The 22,944-nt window shown below is 49.0% G+C and overlaps 1 protein-coding gene across 1 annotated transcript in view; it reads right to left on the reverse strand.

The window, feature by feature from the left end:
• Nucleotides 1-14,653: 14,653 nt before the first annotated feature.
• The window catches only part of LOC140720051 (uncharacterized), a 35,486-nt gene continuing 27,195 nt past the window's right edge, over nucleotides 14,654-22,944 (reverse strand). The window contains exons 7-11 of the mRNA XM_073034951.1: nucleotides 20,173-20,315; nucleotides 17,625-17,689; nucleotides 16,807-17,001; nucleotides 16,183-16,338; nucleotides 14,654-14,900 (exon numbers count right to left, since the gene is read on the reverse strand). Coding sequence (XP_072891052.1) covers nucleotides 14,654-14,900; nucleotides 16,183-16,338; nucleotides 16,807-17,001; nucleotides 17,625-17,689; nucleotides 20,173-20,315 — 806 coding nt within the window. The remainder of the gene's footprint in view (nucleotides 14,901-16,182; nucleotides 16,339-16,806; nucleotides 17,002-17,624; nucleotides 17,690-20,172; nucleotides 20,316-22,944) is intronic.

Genomic DNA, 22,944 nt, shown 5'->3' on the forward strand with positions numbered 1-22,944 from the left:
CTACTCTTTACTCTGATGAGAAGAAAAAATCAAAATGGCTCCCGCCGCACTCCCGTTCTGATCCTAAGACTTCCTTCTCCAAATGTGAGAACTGACATGGCTGTGGGAAGAGAGTGCGAAGTGGGAGTCTTTTGGTGGTTGACACAAATGTTTAGGGAGAAGGCTAGGAAGTGGGAAGTGCAAGTATTTTCGGGGTTAGCACGGGAACGTGGGGAAAGTGTTGAGCTATGGAGCTCTTTTGCGAAATGCCCCAGTGAGACAGTGAGAGCACTGGCACATGTCTGTGGGGAAAGAATGAAGGGTAGGTGTAGGTTGGGGACAGACACAGATCTGTGGGGAGAGAATTTTTCAGTGGGAGTACTCTGAGGACTGAGACACGTCCGTGGGGAGAGCATGGGAAGCGGGAGATGTTTTCGTGACTGGCACAGGTCTCTAAGAGGGTTGTACGATTATTTCGGGGACCGGCACGGGGCTGTGGGGAGAGAATCAGGCAGTGGGAGTAGTTTGGACTGACACTGATCTGTGTGGTGGGAGTGGTGAGTGTGAGTACTTGGGCAGAAAACACAGGCCTGTGGGGAGACAGAAAAGACGTTGGAGCATTTTGAGGACAGACATGGGGCCTTGGGAGACACTGGCGCTGTTGGAATATTTTGGGGACTGACACGGGACTGTGAGCAGAAGGTTGGGTACTTATTATTCTGGTGTCTGACACCGATCTGTGTGTAGAGAGTGGGGCAAGGGATTACTTTAATGACTTTAATGACTGACACAGGGCTGCAGGGAGAGAGTGGGTCAGTTTGAGTAATCTGGTGACTGACACAGGGATGTGCTGGGAAAGTGGGGTTGTGGGAGATGTTGGGGTGCCACAGGTCAATGGCGAGGGAGGATATCAGTGGTTTTGGGGAATGACTGCTGGAGGTGAGTTGTAATTGTTTACCCCTCTTTGATAGGAATGTGGCTTCGTATGTCGTGTACTGGATGAACGCTGGAGATTTCAGTTGCGGTGTATGTACGTGGCACAGTCGGCGTAAACCTTGTAGTCAGATTCTTAAGCGTTTCATCTGTGAGAAGTCTTCACCTTTGTGCCCAGATATTTCTGAAAAGATCCAGGGTCTCTGTCAACAACCAGTGGGACCGACTTGAATATAATGATAGAACCCTCTTTCTCCCCCATTTCTCTTAACCACTCGCACTACACCTTTCCGCGCCGCTGACTTTCGCCTTTACCCTATTCTCCTCTTTCCTTCTATCGCAATCTTACTCACCATCTTGCACTCTCTTTACCCTTGTCCCTCTAAAGTCTGTCAAGTTCATCCCTCTTCAATCACGCCTCCTCTGTTTCATCCCCATTTTCCTCACCCCGCTTTCTTGCATCCCTCTCCCCCAATTTCCCCTTCTATCCCGGTCTCTCCCTCGATTCTCTGCTCCGTCTCTACACACTCTCCCCATCTCACTGTCTCCATTTAATCTAACCCAAATCGCTTCCCGCTTCTGTCTATAGCTGCTCTCACGACAATCATGTGCGTTAATGTTCTCGATACCCCGGTCCTGGGGAAATAGAGTGCACGCATTCGCCTGATCTGTGTCCCTCGTGGTTTTCTACAGCTCTGTAAGGTCACCGAAAAAAGTCCCAGAATTCCCAACCCCGCTCCATAACTCAGTCCCTCCTGTCCCGGCAGCTTCCTCGGAAATCTCCCTCTGCAATCTTTCCAGTACGTTGAGATTTCTCTTAGAGCAAGGCAAGCAGAACTGAACTCCATACTCCAAGTGCGGCCTGACCGACGTCATCTGCAACTGCAACGTGACCTCCGACCCCCGTACTCAGTGTCCTGACTGATGAAGGCCAGCGTGTCAAATGTCCTCTCCACCTGTATCGCATCTTTTCTACCGGAATCACTGTCTGTTTTATTATCTGTGACTTAGACTACCTGAGATTTGTTCTTTTGAAGAATCAGTAGGGCGCAAATATTTAAAATTACTGTCAAATGCAAAAAAAATGCCGCAAAAATGTGTAGGTGTTGCTGATGCGTTCAAGAATATGCTGGCGGAGGGGAAGAAGGTGTTCCTGGTTCATTGAGTTTTCAGTTTCCTGTTGTCGTCAATCCTTCTTCCTAGACAACCATCCCCGTCACCGTCAGACACGACTTCCCCTACAGTCCTCCCCATTTCCAACACCACCATCTTCTTCTACACACCCTGTCTAAATCACCCCTCCATCCCCTACACTCCGTGTCGTCTCCGTAATTTCCTCCTTCCCCAACCCCTCTCCCCGTCTCCCTGATTCGCACTATCCCCTGCAGGTCCTCCCCGGGTCCCTTAACCCTCTCCCTCCTCTACACGTCTCGCTCTCACTGTTTATATGGAATTATGGGGAGAAAGGTGGAGAGGTGACGTCTGTTGTGACACCACCCAGCCCGCTTCCACCGGATATCGATCTCTCGGTTCTGAGCCTCTGCACTGTTCTGTGTGAACAGGCCGATCGTTTGGTTCAACAAGTCTTCCTCCCAGTGACTGATATCTCACCACCATGTCTCTGCTCCCATCAAAACCGCCCCCTCTTATAATTCTCTCCTACTCCCTGCACATCCCCTGAACAGAAACACACGCATATTCTCCGAGCCGGCACACAATTCAAGGCTTCAGGAATTGCGGAGTTTTGGGGATTGGTGATAGGGAAGGAGCTTCAGAAAATCGGAGTTTCTGATGGGACACTGGGGGAGTAAGCTTCAATTTGTCTCTGAACCCGGATGTGTGCGATAGGACGGTCAGGAGAAAGCGTCACCTAGTGTCTAACTTCAGGACAGTGTGATGCGACTGTGTGGAGGGAATTTCACTCTGTGCCTGATCCCGGGAATATGTGATGTGTCCGTGTGGAAGGAGCTTCACTGTGTCTGAACCCGAGAGTGTGTGATGGGATGGTGTGGAGGGAGATTCACTCTGTGTCTGAACCCGAGAGTGTGTGATGGGATGGTGTGGAGGGAGCTTTACTCAGCGTCTGACCCCGGAAGTGTGTGTTATGACGATATGGATGGAGATGCACTCTGTTTCCGTCCCCGGGAGTGTATGATGAGACGGTGCGGATGGAGATTCAGTCTGTGTCTGAACCCAGCAGTGTTGGATGGGACGGTGTGCAGAGATTTTCACAGTGTTTGAATGTGTGTGTGTGTGTGTGTGTGTGTGTGTGTGTGCGTGTGTGTGTGTGTGTGTGTGTGTGTGTGTGTGTGTGTGTGTGTGTGTGTGTGTGTGTGTGTGTGTGTGTGTGTGTGTGTGTTGTGTGTGTGATGAGCCGGACTAGAGGGAAAGAGGGGCGGAAAATTGGATTTGAGCGGAAGTCAGAGGGTTTATCTCTTTGAGTCTTCAAGGTAGAGATTCTTCGGTGAGAGAGGGCACAGAACTGTTGGTTGATTTGTTTTCAGTTTAATTATTGTTTCTTTCTTTATAATCCCACAGTCAGAGTAGTAATGTCTGGCAGGAGAATTGAATACTCCTTTGCGAGATGTGGGAAGGCAGGGAGACCTCAAGAGTTCCTGACATCTTCATCTGTGAGAAGGTCATCCAGCTGCACCTTCTCACACTCTGCGTTACAGAGTTGGAACTGGAACTGGATGAACTCGGGATCATTCAGGAAGCCAAGGGGAGATAAGAAGGACATATAGAGAGGTATTTACCCCCAAGGTGTAGGATACAGGAATCTGGGTGACAGACAGGACGGTGAAAGGGGTTAAACAGCCAGAGCCAGTGCAGAGACCCCTTGTGACCTAACCGCTCAATAACAGATAGACCACTTTGCATACTTCAGGATGGGAGGAGAGAGGTGCAAATGACCAAGCAGGGGAACGTCTCACCGGTCAGGTCTCTGGCACAGACTGTGGTTCTGTGGTTCAGGGGGTGAAATATCGCGAGCTATATCGATAGGGTTGTCGTTGTTAAGTGAAAGGCAAAAATGTTACTAAGTTACTGCGAGCAAGAACGAGATTCCTCGATGGTATGCAGTCGTTATCGTCGCCAGTATATAGGTAAGAAAAGGGTGCTGGTTCTGTACACTCATGTATGTGCAGGTGTGCCCAAAATTAGAAAGAACATTCAGTTTAAAATGTGGCTAAAATGTTAGGGTTGGAATGAGGTCTTTCGATATGTGACTCACTGGGCTCTCTTCCTCGGAAGGTGCGACCTCTACAGACGAGAAGGTTTGATTTCATTTCAATTCATTTCAATTCAAGTTTATTTGCAATTCCATCACACATGACCGCCGGGGCCAAGTTGCAAAACACAAAACCAACTGTCACACGAGGCACAAAGCACACATAATATGTATCAAATAGAAAGCCAGCAAGCATATGTAGGACACCAGTGAAATACTTTCACGCTTTATTTACACGCACACACACGCACGCCCGCCCGCGAGCATATATGTAAGCAGCTTGAGTTCCCAGTCACTTTAAAAGCCACAGAAATCTACAAACCACAACAACTGATCTTGTCTTCTGCCGAACGAACACTGGGGGGCAGCACAGAGCCCTGTCTGGAGGCCGCTCCACATCGCCCTACCTTGTGCAGCTTCTTCATTTTCTCCGCCATCTGGCAACTCTCTCGGTTTACACTTGAACCGGAGTGGAACTAATATCCCAGCGGGAAGGTTTGCCATAAAGAAAGAGGTCGTTATGCTGTTTAAGCTAAAGTTGCAGCGGGATGATAAGCAGAATGTTTGAACAGACAGTTGAGTCATTGTTAGGACAGATGTTAAGGCTTCAGACAAAGTCAGCAAGCGAAAGGTTGAGACCGTTGGAACTCGTGTTCTGAGCTGCGTACGTTTCAATGCAGTAAGTATTGTACGAAAGACAGATGAGCTCAGGGCAGTGGTAAACGACTGGAAGCACGATAGTTTAGTCATCAGTAAGACTTGGTTGTAGGAGGGGCAGGATTGTTAGCTCAAACTTCCTGTTTACCGCTGTTTTTGTCGTGCTAATGTATGTATAATTTAGGCTGAGGCCAGGCTTTAAAGGTGGAACTGAGGAATAAGAAAGATATGAACTCGTTCATGGAGCTTATTATCGACCAGCGAACAGTCTGGGTATTTAGAGGAACAAACCTGTGGAGCGTTCGGAGTCTGTTGTAAGAGACATCAGGTTGTGTCATTGTGTGACTTTAACATTCTTGGTATTGACTGTGAGCCTCATACCGTGAAAGAAACATTGGACAGTTTTCTTAATCAGTTAAGAAAGTTTCCTTAATCAGTAGACGGAAAGTCCCAAAGAGAGTGCAGTACTTGATCTCATCCTATCGAACAGGACACGCCATTTGTGTCGGGGGCCACTTTGCATCTGGTGGTGGTAATGCCATTAGATACAGGGTAAATATGGAAAAAGGATAGGTGTAACCTCGAGTTAAGTTTATTTTTGAGGTTTATAACAATACGAGACGCAGGTTGACCAAATAGCTTGTATCTTTTACCCCCAGCGTGGAAATGTCTCATACCAGAGGACCTGCATTAAGGTGAGAGAGAGTAGGTTGAAAGGAGATGAGTTTGACAAGTTTTTGTTGTTACAGAGACTGGCGGGTGATTGGAAAGTGCTGGCAACGCTCGTGGTTGAGGGAGATCCATAGAGGCATTTAAGTGGCTCTTTAACAGGCACGCGGGTGGGCAGGAATGGAGGCGGGTGGATGTTGTGTCGGCAGAAGGAATTCAGAATTGGTATATCACAACTCTTGGACCGAAGGGTCTGCTCTGTTGTGTGATTTACGTTCTCTGCTCTGTAGAAAGAGCAGAGTGATTTGAGCTTATCGGGTGGGAAGAGCAGGGGGTTGGGTAGAACAAGGAACTTGACGATTTATTGACACTCAGAGGGAACGACCAATTCGCAGATGACATAAGCCGTGAAAAAGACACACAGCGACACCATCTTCAAAGGGACACTGAAAAACCCCTTACAGTTTTTCTGTGTCACCGACACAACCCTCGTCGTGATACGAACTCGACCCTCACAGTGACACCCACACACTGACAGACCCTGCAATGCAACAAGGAAACCTCCTCGCTCATAACACCCACCCTCCACAATATCCCTCCTCGAATCCGTAAAACACGCCCTCTCCAACACTACTCCTCGTACCCGTCACACATTCCCTCCACTACCCCACTCCAGTCTCCGTCATCCGTCCCTCCCTTACCAGCTACCCTCTCTCCGTGATGCAGTCCCTACCCTGCACACATTCTCCGTCCGGGTCATTCCTAACATTCACTACGCCAGTCACCGTCCGCGTGACCCACTCCATCACTTAAACCCCAACCCGTCTTCGTCAACCGCTCCTTCTCCTGCACTGCTCCCTGTCTCTGTCACGCACTGCTCACACAACACCGATTCACTTTCATTCAGCCCCCTTCCCTTACAGGCTACCACGTCTCCGTGACCCATTCCCTGCCCTGCACACGTCCCGTCTCCCTGATCACCCACCTTGCTGTGGCACCTCCCACGTCTCCGTTACCTCCTCAATCCCCTAAAACTACCCCTGTCTCGGTCGCCGCCCCATTCGCCTCCCTTACTGTGTTCACAGGCAATTGTGGGGTCTATGAGGGAGAGCTGACGTTTGTTGCTACACCTCGCGCCTTCCACCGGATATCTCTCACCCTTAGCAACAGTTATATTACTGTGGATACTGTCGGAGAGGTGACCGAATGATGGAAAATCGCAGTGGGATCTTTCAAGGAAGGTGCGCCATCTAAAGGCGAGACAGTTTCACTGCATTTCAATTCAATTCAATTCCAGCGTTAGACATCAGAAAGCGGAAGGAATTCAAGGAGGAAGGGTGAAAATCCTAGGCAGAGAAAATGTCACCGCCCTGCTCAGTCACGACGGACATGAGAACGCGTCTAAGTGAGGCCCTATGGGTGGAAATGAGGAATAAAAAATAAATGACCATTTCCTTGGGGGTAAATCCTATATTATTACGAGAGACCCAGATAGACCAGACAACCGGTAAATTTTCCTGGAGCGGCGTAGTGTGAAAGTTGAGCAGATACAGGACATTCTCATTTCGAAAGACATAGACAGACGAGATAAACTGTACGTTTCTGCGCTAGGATAGAAATTTCAAATACCGCAGAGTTTAAGGTGAGAGGGGGTATGCTAAAAGGAGCTGTGATGGGCAAGGTCTTGTTCATACAGAGATCGTGGGTGACTGGAATGTACTGCCAGGGTTTATGGGCGGGACAGATCGATAGAGGTTTTTAAGTGCTTCTTTGACAGGCGCGTGCATGTACAGGGAATGGAGGGAGATGGACATTGTGATGCCGGAAAGGATTTCATTCAGCTCTCCCCATCCTCTCAAATTCAGCCCACAGCCATGGAGGGGAGGGTTCACCATGATAGAGCTGGGTGGGGCGACATCCCTCTGCAGCCTCTTGCGACCCTCTGAGTTGCAGGCTCCATACCAGATCCTGATCCTGTCCACTGTACCTCTGGAGAAATTTCCGAATCTTCAGCGAGAGACGACAGATCCCCAGACTCCTACAGTTGTCATCCCTCCGGTATCTGAGTGCTATGGATGGTGGTGAAAGTGAATACAGAGCAAGGTGTAGAATACACTCAGAGTCAGATGCGAAATAAACAAGAACACATTGAAGAAAACCAAAGACGAATTCACAAACACTGGTACCAGAAAGGGATCTCCTCTGGTTGAGGATCCCTTTAACTACAGACATTCCAGGGAGGAATGTGGCAGGCAAAAATTGGCAGCCTGAGTCTTAAAGGGAAAGTGACAGCTCACCACACTCCGGGGAATTGACGTGCCGAAACTAGGATGCGCGTTCACATTAACCTTTTCGCTTTGTATAATTAGAAACCGTTTTACTGTCCGTTTTCATATTTTGTGCTAGTTGATTTTCATAGTGCAGCTTATCTTTCTTAATTGCTCGCTTAGCAGTTCTCTGTTGCATTTTAAACATTTCCCAATATTCTGGTTAACCGCCACACTTGGCGACGTTGTGTGCACGATCGTTTTAGTTTGATGCCTTCGTTCATTTCCCTTGTTATCCACGGCTGGCTCTCCCAACTCTTCCTCTCCTTGCTTTCAACCGGAATGTACGTCTGTTCAGGACCATGAAAATTCTCTGTGAAAGTCTTCCCAGTATCCTCAACCGTTCCGCCACAGAGCCTGTGTTCCCAGTTCACACCATCCCATTGTTGTCTCCATGTTGAGGCACAATACACTGGCTTCAAACCGACCTGTTGCACCCTCCATTTGTATGAGGAGCTCAGTCATACTGTGATCACTCTTTCCAAGAGGACCCCTAACTACAAGATCACTAATATTCCCTCTCTCATTGCACAGAACGGATCTAAGATAGCGCGGTTTCTTCTTTTCACTCCACTCTTATTAATCTCGTTTTTATTTTATGATTTTAATTTATCTTTATTCACACTGTTCTCTTATAATTTATCTCTACTTCTGCAATCTGCTAAGACCACTCCACACCTCCCACTATGTAGTTTAAACCCCATATCCACAGCTCTCGTTATGTGATTTGCTGGGATCCAGGTCCAGTCACGTTCCAGATGGAGCCCGTCCCATTGGAGCAGCTCCCTCCTTCCCTAATACTAGGACCCATATCCCATGAACTCAAATCCTGAGCCAGGTGTTTAACTCTCTATTCTTCTTTACCTTATGCCAGTTTTCATGTGGCTGAGGCAGTAATCCGAGATACATTTTTTTTCGTGTCTGTTTTTTCAGTCCCCAGTGGCTCTGGTCCCTCAGCAGAACCTCTTTCCTCGTTCTACCGATGTCTTAAATATACCCAGTGAATTGGCATCCACAACAGCCTGCTGCTACTTATTCCCCAAATTTACCCCTCTCTGGCTGATGAACCTCCTCCCGATTTCCGTTCTAAATTGTCACCCCTGTATTGAGCGGCTGTCCCCGCTGAGGTTAGTCTTCCGCACCATTGGAAGCCTTCTCTCCCCATCCACTCTATCGAGGACATTCAACATTAGATCGGTTTCAATGGGGTCACCCTCATTCTTCTGACTTTCAGTTGAGGACAGTCCCAGATTCATCAAATGATCCTAATGTGATAAGCGTTTCAATCCCGGAATCATTTTCCTGAGCCCCCATTTAACGCTCCTCAATGTCCACACATCTTTTCCTACATAAGTGTCCAAAACCGCTCATAATAGCCTGGATTAGGTTCTTAAAAAGGCTGAAGATGTGATGATTGCCTTTATATTCCAGTCCTCTGGAAAGGAAAGCTGCCACTGTATTTGCCTTCCTCACCACCGACTCCATCTACAGATTCACTGAGGGAATCCTGCACGAGCACTCCCAAATCCCTTTGCGCTGGAGATTGTTGAATCTTCTCTCCATTTACAAAATAGTCTACACTTCTGTTTCTTCCACCAAGTTGCATGACCAAGCACATCCCGGCACTGTATTCCACCTGCCACTCCTTTGCCCGTTCTGCTGATCTTTTCAGCCCCTCTGTAGCCTCTCTGCTGCTTCAACACTGTCTTTAAATCGGAAATCTTATCACCGATCAACACTGACTGTGGTTTCCTGATGAGGAAGGCACACATTCTGGTGTAGAGGTAGATACAACACCCTAGGATTTGGAGCTTGTTGATTAGAACTGAGGAATAATTGTGCAGAACTGTGAGCTGTTTCAATAAACCACAGCGTAGGTATTGCTATTGTCCAGATGGTCCAAGGTCCAGTAGAGAGCGAGTTAGATAGCGCCCGCTATAGCTCCACTCAGCCGAGAGACAAATTGTAACGGGGCAATGTACTTGACGCAATATCGTTCTTCTGAGATGCTGCCACAAAGAGACCAAGCGATTCAAGAGGCTGTGGTGGTGATAGATAGGACATGTTGAGAGGTGCAGGACACAGCAAACTGGGTGACGGCCAGATGGGGTTAACAGTTAAGGAGCCAGTGCAGATGACCCGTGTGACCATCCTCCACAATAGCAGGTAAACCACTTTGGATACTGCTGGAGAGGTGACCCCTGTGACTCAAAAGGGAACAGATAGCGGGCGAAGTGGCTAATGACGGTTTAATGATGATGACTTAGTCAGGGGAACAGACAGGAGGGTCGATGGACGAGTACAAGATTCCCGGATGTGATGTGATGTTGCCTCCCGGCTGCAAGGTTCCGAGATGTCTCAGACCGAGCCCTCAGTATACTTAAGAGCGAGAGAGGGCAGTCAGAAGTCGCGGTCCGCTTAGGTACTAATGTCATGGCGTGGACGAATGCTGAGGGAGTACAGGGAGTTAGGTGCTAAGTTATAGGTCTGGACCCCCGAGTGGTGTCTCAGGATTACTCGGTAGGCCAGAATGAGGAACGGTTTGCAGACAGGAAAGGGGGCTGTGAAACTAGGATTGCAGGCGGATGGGAAACAGAATGCCAGAACATTTAGTGGAGACGTGATGGGAGGAATTCAGACAAAATTAGGAATCAAAAGATTGAGCATGATGTGACTAGTATCCCGATCTGCGTGTACTTCATTCCAAGCATTATCGTGGGAAAGGCGGATAATAGTGCGAAACGTGAGGCAACAGGTTACAGACAGATGAGAGGCTGCTAATACGTTGAAACTGCAGTCAAAGGGATACAGTTGCAGATTGGCAGGTATGATGTGGGAGGCATCACTGCATCATGGCTCAAGGATGATTATAGTTGGGAGCTTAATGTCCAAGGATAAGCATTGTATCGAATGGACAGGCAGGAGGGTACAGAAGCCGCTTTGTTCTGTTGGTAAAAAATGAAATCCGCCCGTTGGAAAGAGGTGTCATGGGGTCGGAAGGTTTTGAACAATAATGTTACGGTAGACATGGGAGACTACAATGTACAGGTAGATTGGGAAAATCAGGTTGTTGTTGGATTGCGTAAGACCATAAGACACAGGAGCCGAATTAGGCCATTCAGCCCATCTAGCCTTCTCCGTCAATTCCTCTTGTTCGATGCCAGATCTAGTCAATACTATGCACCTGCTCTCATACCATATCCCTTAATGCCTCCACAGTAGACAAACCACACAAAATCCTACTTACTTCCGTTCTAACTCAATTTCGAGGCTGCTCCGGCTACATCTGCATCTAGCCACCAGAGGAATCCGGCTCTCCACATCCTCCTGATCCTGTTCAACATTCAACATTCGCCAAGTTTCAATGAGATTCCCACCCATTCTTCTAAATATAAGTGAGTACAGGCCGACAGCTGTGAAGCGCCCCCTGATATTTTAACCCCCTCATTTCCAGAATCATACTCCTGAACATCCTCTGCACCCGCCCCAATTACAATACATCCTTTCTGAGATAAGGGGCCCAGTACTGTCGTCAATAATCCGTGCGGCCTGACTAGTGCCCTATACATCTTCAACATCTCCTGTTTTATATTCTATTCCCCTTGAATTAAACGCCAAGGACTGTGAATTTCTAAAGTGCCTGCGAGATAGTTTTTTCAGAACAGCTCGTGGTTTAAGCCAAACGGGGATCCGCTATAATCGGATGGAGGCTGTTAAATGCAGCATAATTCATCAGGTATGTTAAGATAGAAGATCCCTGAGGGGAAAGGGGTCATAATATGACCGAATCCATCCTGATATTTGAGAAGGAGAAGCCAAGTGGAGATGTATCAGTATTACAGTGGAGTAAAGGGAATTACAGAGGCATGAGAGAAGAGCTGGCCAGAATTGATTGGAAAACAACACTGCAGGGATGACGGCAGAGCAGCAATGGCTCGGATTTCGGGAAGCAGTCCAGAAGGTACAGGATATAAACATCCCGAAGTGGAAGAAATATTCTAAAGGAAAGATGACACAACGGTCGATAACAAGAGAAGTCAGAGCCAACATAAAAGCAAAAGCGAGAGAGCCTATAATTGAGCAAAGGTTAGTGGGGAGCTGGACGATTGGGAATTTTTTCAGCGCTTTTAAAATAAGACAACTTAAAAGGTCATTAAGACGGGAAAGATGGAATACGAGAGCAACCAATCCAGTACAGTTGAAGAGGATGCCAAAAGTTTATTCAGATACATAAAATATAAACGAGAGGCGAGAGTGGATATCTGACCGCTGGACAACGTTTCTGGATCGTTTGTAATGGGGAACAATGGAATGGCGGATGAAGTGACTGGGTATTTTGCATCAGTCTCCATTGCAGATGGCACCAGCAGTGTGGTGAAAGTTCCAGGTGTCAGGGTTCATGAAGTGTGTGAAGTTACCATAATTACACTCTCCCACACCCTTAGTCTCTCTCCTCCCTGCCCCCACTTCCTCCGCCTGTTCCTGTTTGCTTTCTCTATCAGCTATCCATCTGCTGTTTGTCGGTGTCAGTCCGCCTCCTCTGTCAACACGGACTTCCTCTGACAACGGCTGCTTCCCCTTTCTGAGCTCAGAGACGCAGAGAATTCTCGACAGGATGGACGGCAGCGAGACTTACATGAACGTGCAGTTCGCAAAAACTCTCCATCGATGGGTGAGCGGGGCAGAGAAACGGAGGGGGTGAGCTTCATTCTTTGTTGGATCCGGGGTGCGTGCGATCGGACGGGTGGAGGGAGCCTCACCCTGTTTCTGACTCTCACTGTACGGTCCCCAGCGGAACCTGATGTAACATACGTGGAACTGAATGTCCAGGCCCTCTCTGATCCCCGGGTCCGGACAGATGGCAGTCAATTTCATCTTTCTTGGTTTAACTGTGTTTAGCTGATGGGTCAGTTCCTGTCCAGGGAGCTCAGCGCAAGCGCACAGTTGACCCTAATGATTCCCTGTTTGAGAATGTGTGAGAGATAGCGATGGAGAGGAAATGAGGAGATGTGGTGTGGAACGAGCGGTCAGCGAACGTCGGGGTTGCAATAGGGGGAGCGGTGTGGAGATAGTACCGTGGGAGGGCGATGAAGCGAGGGTACTGAGGAAGTAGTGCTGAGGTGGAACAGAGAAGAGGGATCATCGCGGGATGACCGGGAACACTGTGGGAGGAGTGGTGTGGAGAGAGGACAGTGGGAGGGCGATGAAGCGAGGGTACTGAGGAAGTAGTGCTGAGGTGGAACAGAGAAGAGGGATCACCGCGGGATGACCGGGAACACTGTGGGAGGAGTGGTGTGGAGATAGAACCGTGGGAGGGCGATGAAGCGAGGGTTCTGAGGAAGTAGTGCTGAGGTGGAACACAGAAGAGGGAGCATTGCGGGATGGCCTGTGGCGAGGGAACACTGTGGGAGGAGTGGTGAGGAGAGAGGACAGTGGGAGAGGCGGTGTGGAAGGAGAGCTGTATGCAATTTGTACCACAATCTACACTTTCTAACCACACTCTCTATTTCCCCTTTTCTCCTCTATCTCCATTCTCGCCTTCTCTAACACTTTCTCCCCTTTTCCTCACCCACTCCCTTGCCCTCAATCTCCCCCTCTCTCTCACCGTTCTCAATCCACCGTCACATAAACTTACTTGCCCCCTCTCCATTCGCCACTCTCTCTCCCGTTCGCCATACCCTTTACTCTCCCCATTCACTCTCCCCATTCTATCCCAATTTTTCGTCCATTGCCCCCATCGGATACACCTCCCTCCACCACACCATCCACCTCATTTGCCCTCTCTCTACTGCTCTGTGTCCTCGCACTTTCTCCTGTCTTCCCTCTGTCCCTCATCTTTTGTGCCCCAACCTCTCATACCTCTCTCGCCCACATCTATCCCTCTCAATTCCTAATCTTTCTTCGCCACTTACTGCTCGCTGTCTCTGTCCTCCCTCCCCCCAATTTTTTTTCCTGGTCTCTCCCCGTCTCTCTCAATTTCTCGTTCTCTCTCCCAGATAATTTCACCTCTAACTACTCAAAGCTGAACTTTCGAGAAGACTCTTCCTGCACACTGTCCCATCACACACTCCCGGGGTCAGACACAGAGTGAATTTCCCTCCACACCGTTCCATCACACACTCCCGGGGTCAGGCACAGAGTGAATCTCCCTCCACACCGTCCCACCACACACTCCCGGAGTCAGACATAGAGTGACTCTTCCTGCACACTGTCCCATCACACACTCCCGGGGTCAGACACAGAGTGAATCTCCCACCACACCGTCCCAACACACACACCCGGGGTCAGACACAGAGTGAATCCCCCTCCACACCGTCCCATCACACACACTGCCGGGGTCAGACACAGAGTGAATCTCCCTCCACACCGTCCCATAAGACACTCCTGGGGTCAAAGACAGAGTGAATCTCACTCCACACCATCCCATCACACACTCCCGGGGTCAGCGTGAATCTGTCTGTCTCTGTCTCCTCTCTTTCTCTCTGTCTGTCTGTCTGTCTGTCTGTCTGTCTGTCTATCTGTCTCTCTCTCTCTCTCTCTCTCTCTCTCTCTCTCTCTCTCTCTCTCTCTCTCTCTCTCTCACACACACACACACACACACACACACACACACACACACACACACACACACACACACACACACACACACACACACCTGGTCAGACAGAGAGTGAGATTCACACACTCGCAGTGTCAGACTCAGAGTGATGTTGCCTGCACACAATCCCGGATGTAGACACAGAGTAAACCTCCCTCCACGCGTTCGCGTGTCGTACACAGATTGAAGCTACCTCCACACGGTCACGTCAGGCACACCCATGGGTCACACACGCAGTGATATTTCCTGTTTTCCGTCCAATTACACACGCACGGAGTAAAACTCGCACCACAGCGTCCGATTACACACGCCCGGGTTCGACACAGTGTGATTCTCCGTCCGAACGTTTACATCACACATTCCCGTGGTCAGAGACAGATGTTGCTCCCTCTGCACCGTCGCATCAAACAGCCCGGTGTCCGGCACAGAGTGAAGCACCCACCGCACCGACCCGTCGTACACCCCTGTTGTAATAAACCGAGAAAAGCTCCGGGAATCGTCTTCGTTTCTCGGCATTAATCAAAAAAAAAACAGAGTTTTGTTTTCCGCTCTCTTGTCCACGGAGTCCTTGCTTACTAGATTCGAAAATGCGAGAACGGGTGTGGTGTGGGAGTTGGGAAATGAAATACACCTGAGGAGTAAAGATGCGATAAGTTTGCGGACTGAATGAAGTTTGTTGGGAAGAGGGAGGGGGACTGGGATTTGTTTGACGACTGTACGAGCTTGTTTGGAGAGGATGGTACAATGGGAATACTTTGGGAACCGATTGGTGTCTGTCGGGGAAGGACAGGGCAGGGGAATATTTTGAGGACTGGCAGAGGGCTGACGGGAGGGATCACTACCCTGGGATTATTTTGGTGACTGACGCAGGGGGGTAGGGAGTGCGCGATGGAGTGGAATTAGTTTGGAGTCTGACACAAAGTTTTGGGGAGAGAGGGTGACTCTCTTGTAGGGCATCCTGTGATACTGGGTCTGTGAGGGTCCTCACTGGGAAAAACATATTCATGTGACACAAAGAACGTGTCATGTTCCTGACAGAACAGCCTCGGATATCGAGGTTTCAGCACTCCCATTCCTCGGAGAGTAGTTCGCTGTCACTTTCCCTTTAAGACTCAGACTGCCAATCATTGTCTGCCAATGTTCCTTCATGGAATGTCTGTCGGTCAAGGCCTCGCGCCGAGCACTCAGTGTTCAACCGTACGGGATCGATTTCCTGTACTGCTGTTTGTGACTTAATATTTGGATTTCATCACTGTGGTCTTGATTATTTCGAGTCTGAGCCGGAGTGTATTCTAGACTCTACTCGGCCCTTGCCTTCTCTACCATCCATACCTCTCTCGGTACAGAGGGGATTGCAAGGTTAGGGGTTTGAGGGAGAGTGGTCTGTCATTGAAGACTCGCGATTTTCTCCGGATGTACTGTGGAGAGCGTTCTGACTTGTCGCATCGCCGCCTGGTGTGGAGGCTGCAACGCAGAGGGTCGCCCGAGGCTGCAGCGGGTTCAAGGCTCAGCCAACCCCATCACGGGCACAACCCTCCCCTCCATCGAGGACATGTTCTAGAAGGAATGCCTCGGGGAAGACCACATCCATCAGCGAGGAACCCCTCCAGCTGGGAAATGTCCAGTTCCCATCGGTACCATCGGGGAGGGGGTTACAGGCGCCTGTAAACTCAACAATGTACAAGCAGTTGCTTCCCCTCCGCCATCGGATTGCGAAAGGTCGCTGAACACTTAAACACTCCCTCGGTATTCAACTTTTTTGCAGTATTTATTTTTTTTTTCCAATTTACGTTAAATTTACATCTTTGCAGCGTGCTGAGGTCACGTTGTAATTGTACAAGGCGCCGGTGAGGTCGCACTTGCAGGGCGGTGTTCGGTTCTCGTCGCCCTCCTGTGGGAAAGAGCGCTGACGGAGATTTCCGCGGATGTTGCTGGGTGTCGAGTGTCTGGATTATGGACAGCCGGCAAGAAGGATGTGTCACTGTTACTTGGAGCGTGGGTATGAAGCCAGGAGAGGCACAGATAGGGTAAATGTGCACAGTCTTTTTCCCCTGTGTTGGGGAATTTAGAGTGCACAGAATTGAGGTGAGAGTGTGTGGAGAGAACGGAGTGAGGAGGGTCAGATAATGGGACCTGAGGGGGAGAGGAGGGTGGAGAAACGGAATAAGTTGGTGAGAAGAATAGCAGAGCGAGACGAGGAGTAGAAAGTGGGAATAAATGGGGGGAGCGGGGTAGAGCGGGGGCTGTAGGGGAGAGGAGTACTCTCGAAGGGTAGAGAGAGTAGTGAGAAGAATGTGGATGCGAGTAGAGGAGGAGACTGGAGTAGGAATGAGGGGAAGAGAGGGTGGGTGGGGATGAAAGGATGGCAGAATGAGAGTGGGCAGATTGAATGAGGAGTAGCGGGGTGTAGTCACTTGATTGAAGTCGTCCCGAGAGGCTGTTGACAGATGCCTTGGATCTCTTTAGGAATATCCGGGTATAAATGTGCCGACTTCTCACAGATGAATCTGTGTTTCCTTTTGCAATGGAAATTGTCACGGGACGAGTCACATTTACTGCAGGTGGGCGATCCATAGAAAATCTTGTACAGAAGATCAGAGGCCACATTCCTATCAAAAAGGGTCAGACAATTTCAACAGAGACAAAACAGCTCCAGCAGATAACCGGAGACCGTAGGCAAACTAATCCCACTAATCTACGCTCTCCCCACAGCCGCTTGTCAGACTCTGAACTAATCCCATGATACCACGCTCTCCCCACAGCTCCGGTTTCTTGGCCGTACGAGTCCCAGTACACCGCTCTCCCCCACAATCTCGAGTCAGTTCCCAAATTAATCCCATTTCCCCACCCTCTCTCGACAACCCTACATCAGGCAACAAACTAATCCCACTGTTCCACTCTCCTGACAGCCCCGTCTCCAAACTAATCCCAATGACCCACTGTCTCCCCACAAATCTGTGTCAATACTCAAACTAATCCTACTGACCCACTCTCTCCCCACAAATCTGTGTCAGTATTCAAACTAATCACACTGTTCTACTCTCTCCCCACTGCCTTGCGTCAGCCTCCGATCTTATCCCACTGACCCACTCTCTCCCCACGGCCTCGTGTCAGTCTCCAACCTGACTCACAGCGTAAATCTGTAAATCTGAAAACTAATCCCACTCCCGGCTCTCTCCCCACGGCCTCATGTCAGTCCCACACCACCGACCTGCAACCGTCCAAACCTCACCCGTCTCTGCATTTTCCAATCCAGTAAATTCCGGGTCCGTAGCCGATAGAGATGGAAATAAAATTCTGTGAAAGTAAATCCTTCCGATTAATGTGCATGCAAAGCCCTGGGAAATGTTTCACTGCTAATGTAATAGTTTCTCTGTAGCAACAGTGTGTTTGTGTTATGACGAGAGATAACGGGGGCTTTGGAATGCGTGGCGTCCCATGATGGGAGGGGTTTTCTTTCCTGTGAGCCCGAGAGCGAGGGATTCGCGGGCTTTTGTTCGGCAGAAGATGGAGAGAGAAGATGCCAGAACGGGGTAATCGTAGACTGCAGGCCTGAGCGGTCTTGGAATGGTGTTGGGAGTCGACCACACCCGGGGTAAATCGATGGAGAACGGACGGACGGGAAAACAGTGAGCTCCAAGGAGAGCATTAGACCCATAGTCAAATGAGGAATCATAAAGCTCAATCGTTTAATTGCAAATGGTGTTCTGCTGGTTATTTCTTGGGATTGATTTGTAACCGGGCCACACCCACACAATGGAGATTATTCAGTTTGACCGGGCCGGAGGCAGTATCGACACCCCCCCCCCCCACCACCCCGCCGAGCCTCAGACAAAAGCATGCTGGTCCAACGTCAGGGTTCCATTTAGCCTCCCTCCATACCTGACCACGGGAAAATGTGAAGAGATGGGACAGAGATGGATCCACACAGTGTCTGCTGCCAGGAATGTGTGATCGGACGGTGTAGATGGAGTGTCACTCTCTTTCTGTCCCCGGGAGTGTGTGACGGGACGGCGTGGAGGGACTTCATTCGGTCACACTAAAAAAAAACTTCTACATTTGCAGCGTGGAGAGCATTCTGACAGGCTGCATCACTGTCTGGTATGGAGGGGCTACTGCACAGGACCGAAAGAAGCTGCGAAAGGTTGTAAATCTAGTCAGCTCCATCGTGGGCGCTTGCCTACAAAGTACCCAGGACATCTTCAGGAGGCGGAGTCTCAGAAAGGCAGCGTCCATTATTAAAGACCTGCAGCACCCACTGCATGCCCTTTTCTCTCTGTAACCATCAGGGAGGAGGTACAGGAGCCTGAAGACACACACTCAGTGATTCAGGAACAGCTTCTTCTCCTCTGCTATCCTATTCCTGAATGGGTTAGAGCTTTGGACACTACCTCACTTCTTATAATGCTGAACATTTCTGTATTTATTTACATTTAATTTAATCTTTTCAATATATGTGTTTGATTTACTTGTTTATTTTCATTATGTTTTACTTTATTTACTATATTTTTCTATCTCTGCTAGATTATGGATTGCATTGAATTGCTGCTGCTAAGTTAACAAATTTCACATCACATGCCGGTGATAAAAAACCTGAATCTAATTCTGCTTCCAGTGGTAGTTTCACTCTGTGTCTGATCCCGGGAGTGTGTGATGGGACGGTGTGGAGGGAGATTCACTCTGTGTCTGACCCCGGGAGTGTGTGATGGGACGTTGTGGAGGGAGATTCACTCTGTGACTGACCCCGGGAGTGTGTGATGGGACGGTGTGGAGGGAGATTCACTCTGTGTCTGATCCCGGGAGTGTGTGATGGGACGGTGTGGAGGGAGATTCACTCTGTGTCTGACCCCGGGAGTGTGTGATGGGACGGTGTGGAGGGAGATTCACTCTGTGTCTGATCCCGGGAGTGTGTGATGGGACGGTGTGGAGGGAGATTCACTCTGTGCTTGACCCCGGGAGTGTGTGGTGGGACGGTGTGGAATGATTCAATCTATGTTAATCAGGAGCAGGTTAAGACCTACAAGTATCTGGGAGTACAGTTAGACGAGAAGCTAGACTGGACTGCCAACACAGATGCCTTGTGCAGGAAGGCACAGAGTCGACTGTACTTCCTTAGAAGGCTGGCGTCATTCAATGTCTGTAGTGAGATGCTGAAGATGTTCTATAGGTCAGTTGTGGAGAGCGCCCTCTTCTTTGTGGTGGCGTGTTGGGGAGGAAGCATTAAGAAGAGGGACGCCTCACGTCTTAATAAGCTGGTAAGGAAGGCGGGCTCTGTCGTGGGCAAAGTACTGGAGAGTTTAACATCGGTAGCTGAGCGAAGGGCGCTGAGTAGGCTACGGTCAATTATGGAAAACTCTGAACATCCTCTACATAGCACCATCCAGAGACAGAGAAGCAGTTTCAGCGGCAGGTTACTATCGATGCAATGCTCCTCAGACAGGATGAAGAGGTCAATACTCCCCAATGCCATTAGGCTTTACAATTCAACCGCCAGGACTTAAGAACTTTTTAAAAGCCATTATTAATGCTTTTTGAGATAGTGATTTTGATGCATATCATATTTTTACTGTGTTAAGTATTGTATGTAATTAGTTTTGCTACAGCAAGTGCATGGGACATTGGAAAAAATGTTGAATTTCCCCATGGGGATGAATAAAGTATCTATCTATCTATCTATCTATCTATCTATCTATCTATCTATCTATCTATCTATCTATCTATCTATCTATCTATCTATCTATCTATCTATCTATCTATGTTAGACTCCGGGAATCATTTACCTCTTCCTGTTTTGAATTTATTTCGAGGAGCCTTCCATCAAATTTTGAACAAAGTTCCCTCGCTCCATCATAAGGTTTCTCCAAGGAGGATATGAAATAACACCGATTTACGTTTCCGATCCAGTTCTGAGGACACGTTTGCTCTGCAAGTCAGCAATAAAAAACAGTGAATCTCCCTCCATAACTCCCATTGCACCGAATGGGATCAGAAAAATTCAACCTCCGTCCACAACTCCCATCCCGGATTCAGACAGCAGGTGTCGCTGCTTTCATACCGTCCCATCACTCACTCCTCCGGCCAGACATAAAGTGAATCTCCCGCCACACGGTCCCATCACACACTCCCAAGATCAGACATGCAATAAAACTAACTCGACACCGTCCCATCAGTTATAGAGTGAAAGTCCCTGCAGGCCATTCAAACACACACTTCCTGACGGGTCAGACACAAATCTGTGTTCCGTACACCATGTCCCGTCACACACTCTCGGAGACAGGAGAAGAATGAAGCTCTTGTCTCACGGTCACATCATACTGTCCCGGTGTCAGACACAGAGTGATGCTCCTTCCAGATTGTCCCATCACACACGATCCTAACCCTAATCCACACTATCACACACTCCCTGGGTCAAACATAGAGTGAAGCTCCCTGCGCACTCTCCCATCACACGGCACTGCGGACAAATACAAAGTAGACCTCCCTCCACACTACCCGAATACAACCTCCCGTGGTTAGATAGGAAATGAAACACTCTCTGCTTCATCCCGCCGCACACTCCCGTGGTCAACCATAGCATGATGTCTACCGGTGACATCACAGGGGTCAATAAACGAGAGAAGTTCCCTCCACAGTCCTATCACAGAGATATCTGACACAGAGCGGAACACCATCCAGGCACGCGTCACCGTTACCGGTGTCAGACAAACACATAACGTACCCCACCCGCCGTCAAAGGCACTCGCCCTCTCCACGTCCTGCAGTAGCTTCTCATCACACGCAACTGGGTCGAACACAGAGTCCCATCAAGCACACACGGGGTGAGACACAGCTTTAAGGTCCCTGCACACCGTCCGATCACACACTCCCGGAGAGAGACATATAGTTTTCTCCCTCTACAAAGTCTCGTCACGCACTGCCTGGATCAGACACAGAGTGAATCTCTTTCACCATGGCCTCATCACACATTCCAGCGTTCAGACGTGTAGTGAAATTTCCTGAACGCCGTCCAGTCACACCCCTCCGCGGTCAGTTTCTCGGTGTTACTCCATAGAACCATAAAACCATAGAACACTACAGCACAGTACAGTCCCTTAGCCCTCCATGTTGTGCTGACCCATATAATACTTAAAAAATGCACTAAACCAACACTACCCCAAACCCTCCATTTTTCTTTCATCCATGTGCCTGTCCAAGAGGCTCTTAAATACCCCTAATGTTTTAGCTTCCGCCACCATCCCTGGCAATCATTGCAGGCAATCACAACCCTCTGTGTAAAAAAAACTTACCCCTGATGTCTCCCCTAAACTTCCCTCCCTAAATTTTGTACCTATGCCCTCTGGTGTTTTTTTCTATTGGTGCCCTGAGAAACAGGTACTGATTAACCACCCTATCTATGCCTCTTATAATCTCGTGGACCTCTATCAAGTCCCCTCTCATTCTTCGACGCTCCAAAGAGAAAAGTCCCAGCTCTGCTAACCTTGCTTCGTATGACTTGTTCACCAATCAGGCAACATCCTGGTAAATCTCCTCTGCACCCTGTCCATAGCTTCCACATCCTTCCTATGATGAGGTGACCAGAATTGAACACAATACTCTAAGCGCAGTCTCACCGGAGATTTGCAGAGCTGTAACATGAACTCTCTACTCTTGAACTGAATATCTCTGTTAATGAAGCCTGGCATGCCATAGGCCTTCTTAATTACCCTATCAACCTGCGCAGGGTCCTTGAGGGATGTATGGATTTGAACCCCAAGGTGAACTTTGTTCATCCACACTCTTATGTAACTGACCATTAATCCTGTACTCAGTCTTCTGGTTTGTCCTTCCAAAATACATCAACTCACACTTGTTCGGATTGAACTGCATCTGCCATTTTTATGCCCAACTCTGCAGCCTGTCTATATCCTCTTGTAACCTTCGACAACATACAGCTCCATCCACAGCTCCTCCGATCTTCGTGTCATCCACAAACTTACTCACCCATCTTTCCACCTCCACATCCAGGTCATTTATAAAAATCACAAACAGCAGGGGTCGCAGGACAGATCCCTGCGGCACTCAACTAGTCACCGACCTCCAGGCAGAATACTTTCCTTCCACAACTACCCTCTGCTTTCTTCCTTTACGCCATTTTTTAATACAAACTCCTTCCACACCGTCTCATCACAAACTCCCGGGATCAGACACTAAGTGAAGCTCCTTCGGCAACATCCCATAACTCACTCCCGTATTCAGACACAAAGCGAAGTCCCCGCTGCACCGTCCCGTCACACACTCCCGGATTCACAGTGCAGCTCTCTCTCCACGGTGCTATAACACACTTCAGAGGTCAGACATGAGGTGATTCGCTCTGGGCACTGTCCCAACATACAATCTCTCGGTCAGGCACAGAGTGAAGCTGGATCCATACCGTCCCATCCGACATTCCCGGAGACAGACATAGAAGGAAATTTTAATGCTACGTCCCACAATCCCGAAGTCAGACCCAGAGTGAATCCACCTCCACAACATCCCGCCACACTCTCCTGAGTTCAGTGACAGAATACAACTTC

This window comes from Hemitrygon akajei, unplaced genomic scaffold (genome assembly GCF_048418815.1).
Source record: "Hemitrygon akajei unplaced genomic scaffold, sHemAka1.3 Scf000035, whole genome shotgun sequence".
Lineage (NCBI taxonomy): Eukaryota > Metazoa > Chordata > Chondrichthyes > Myliobatiformes > Dasyatidae > Hemitrygon > Hemitrygon akajei.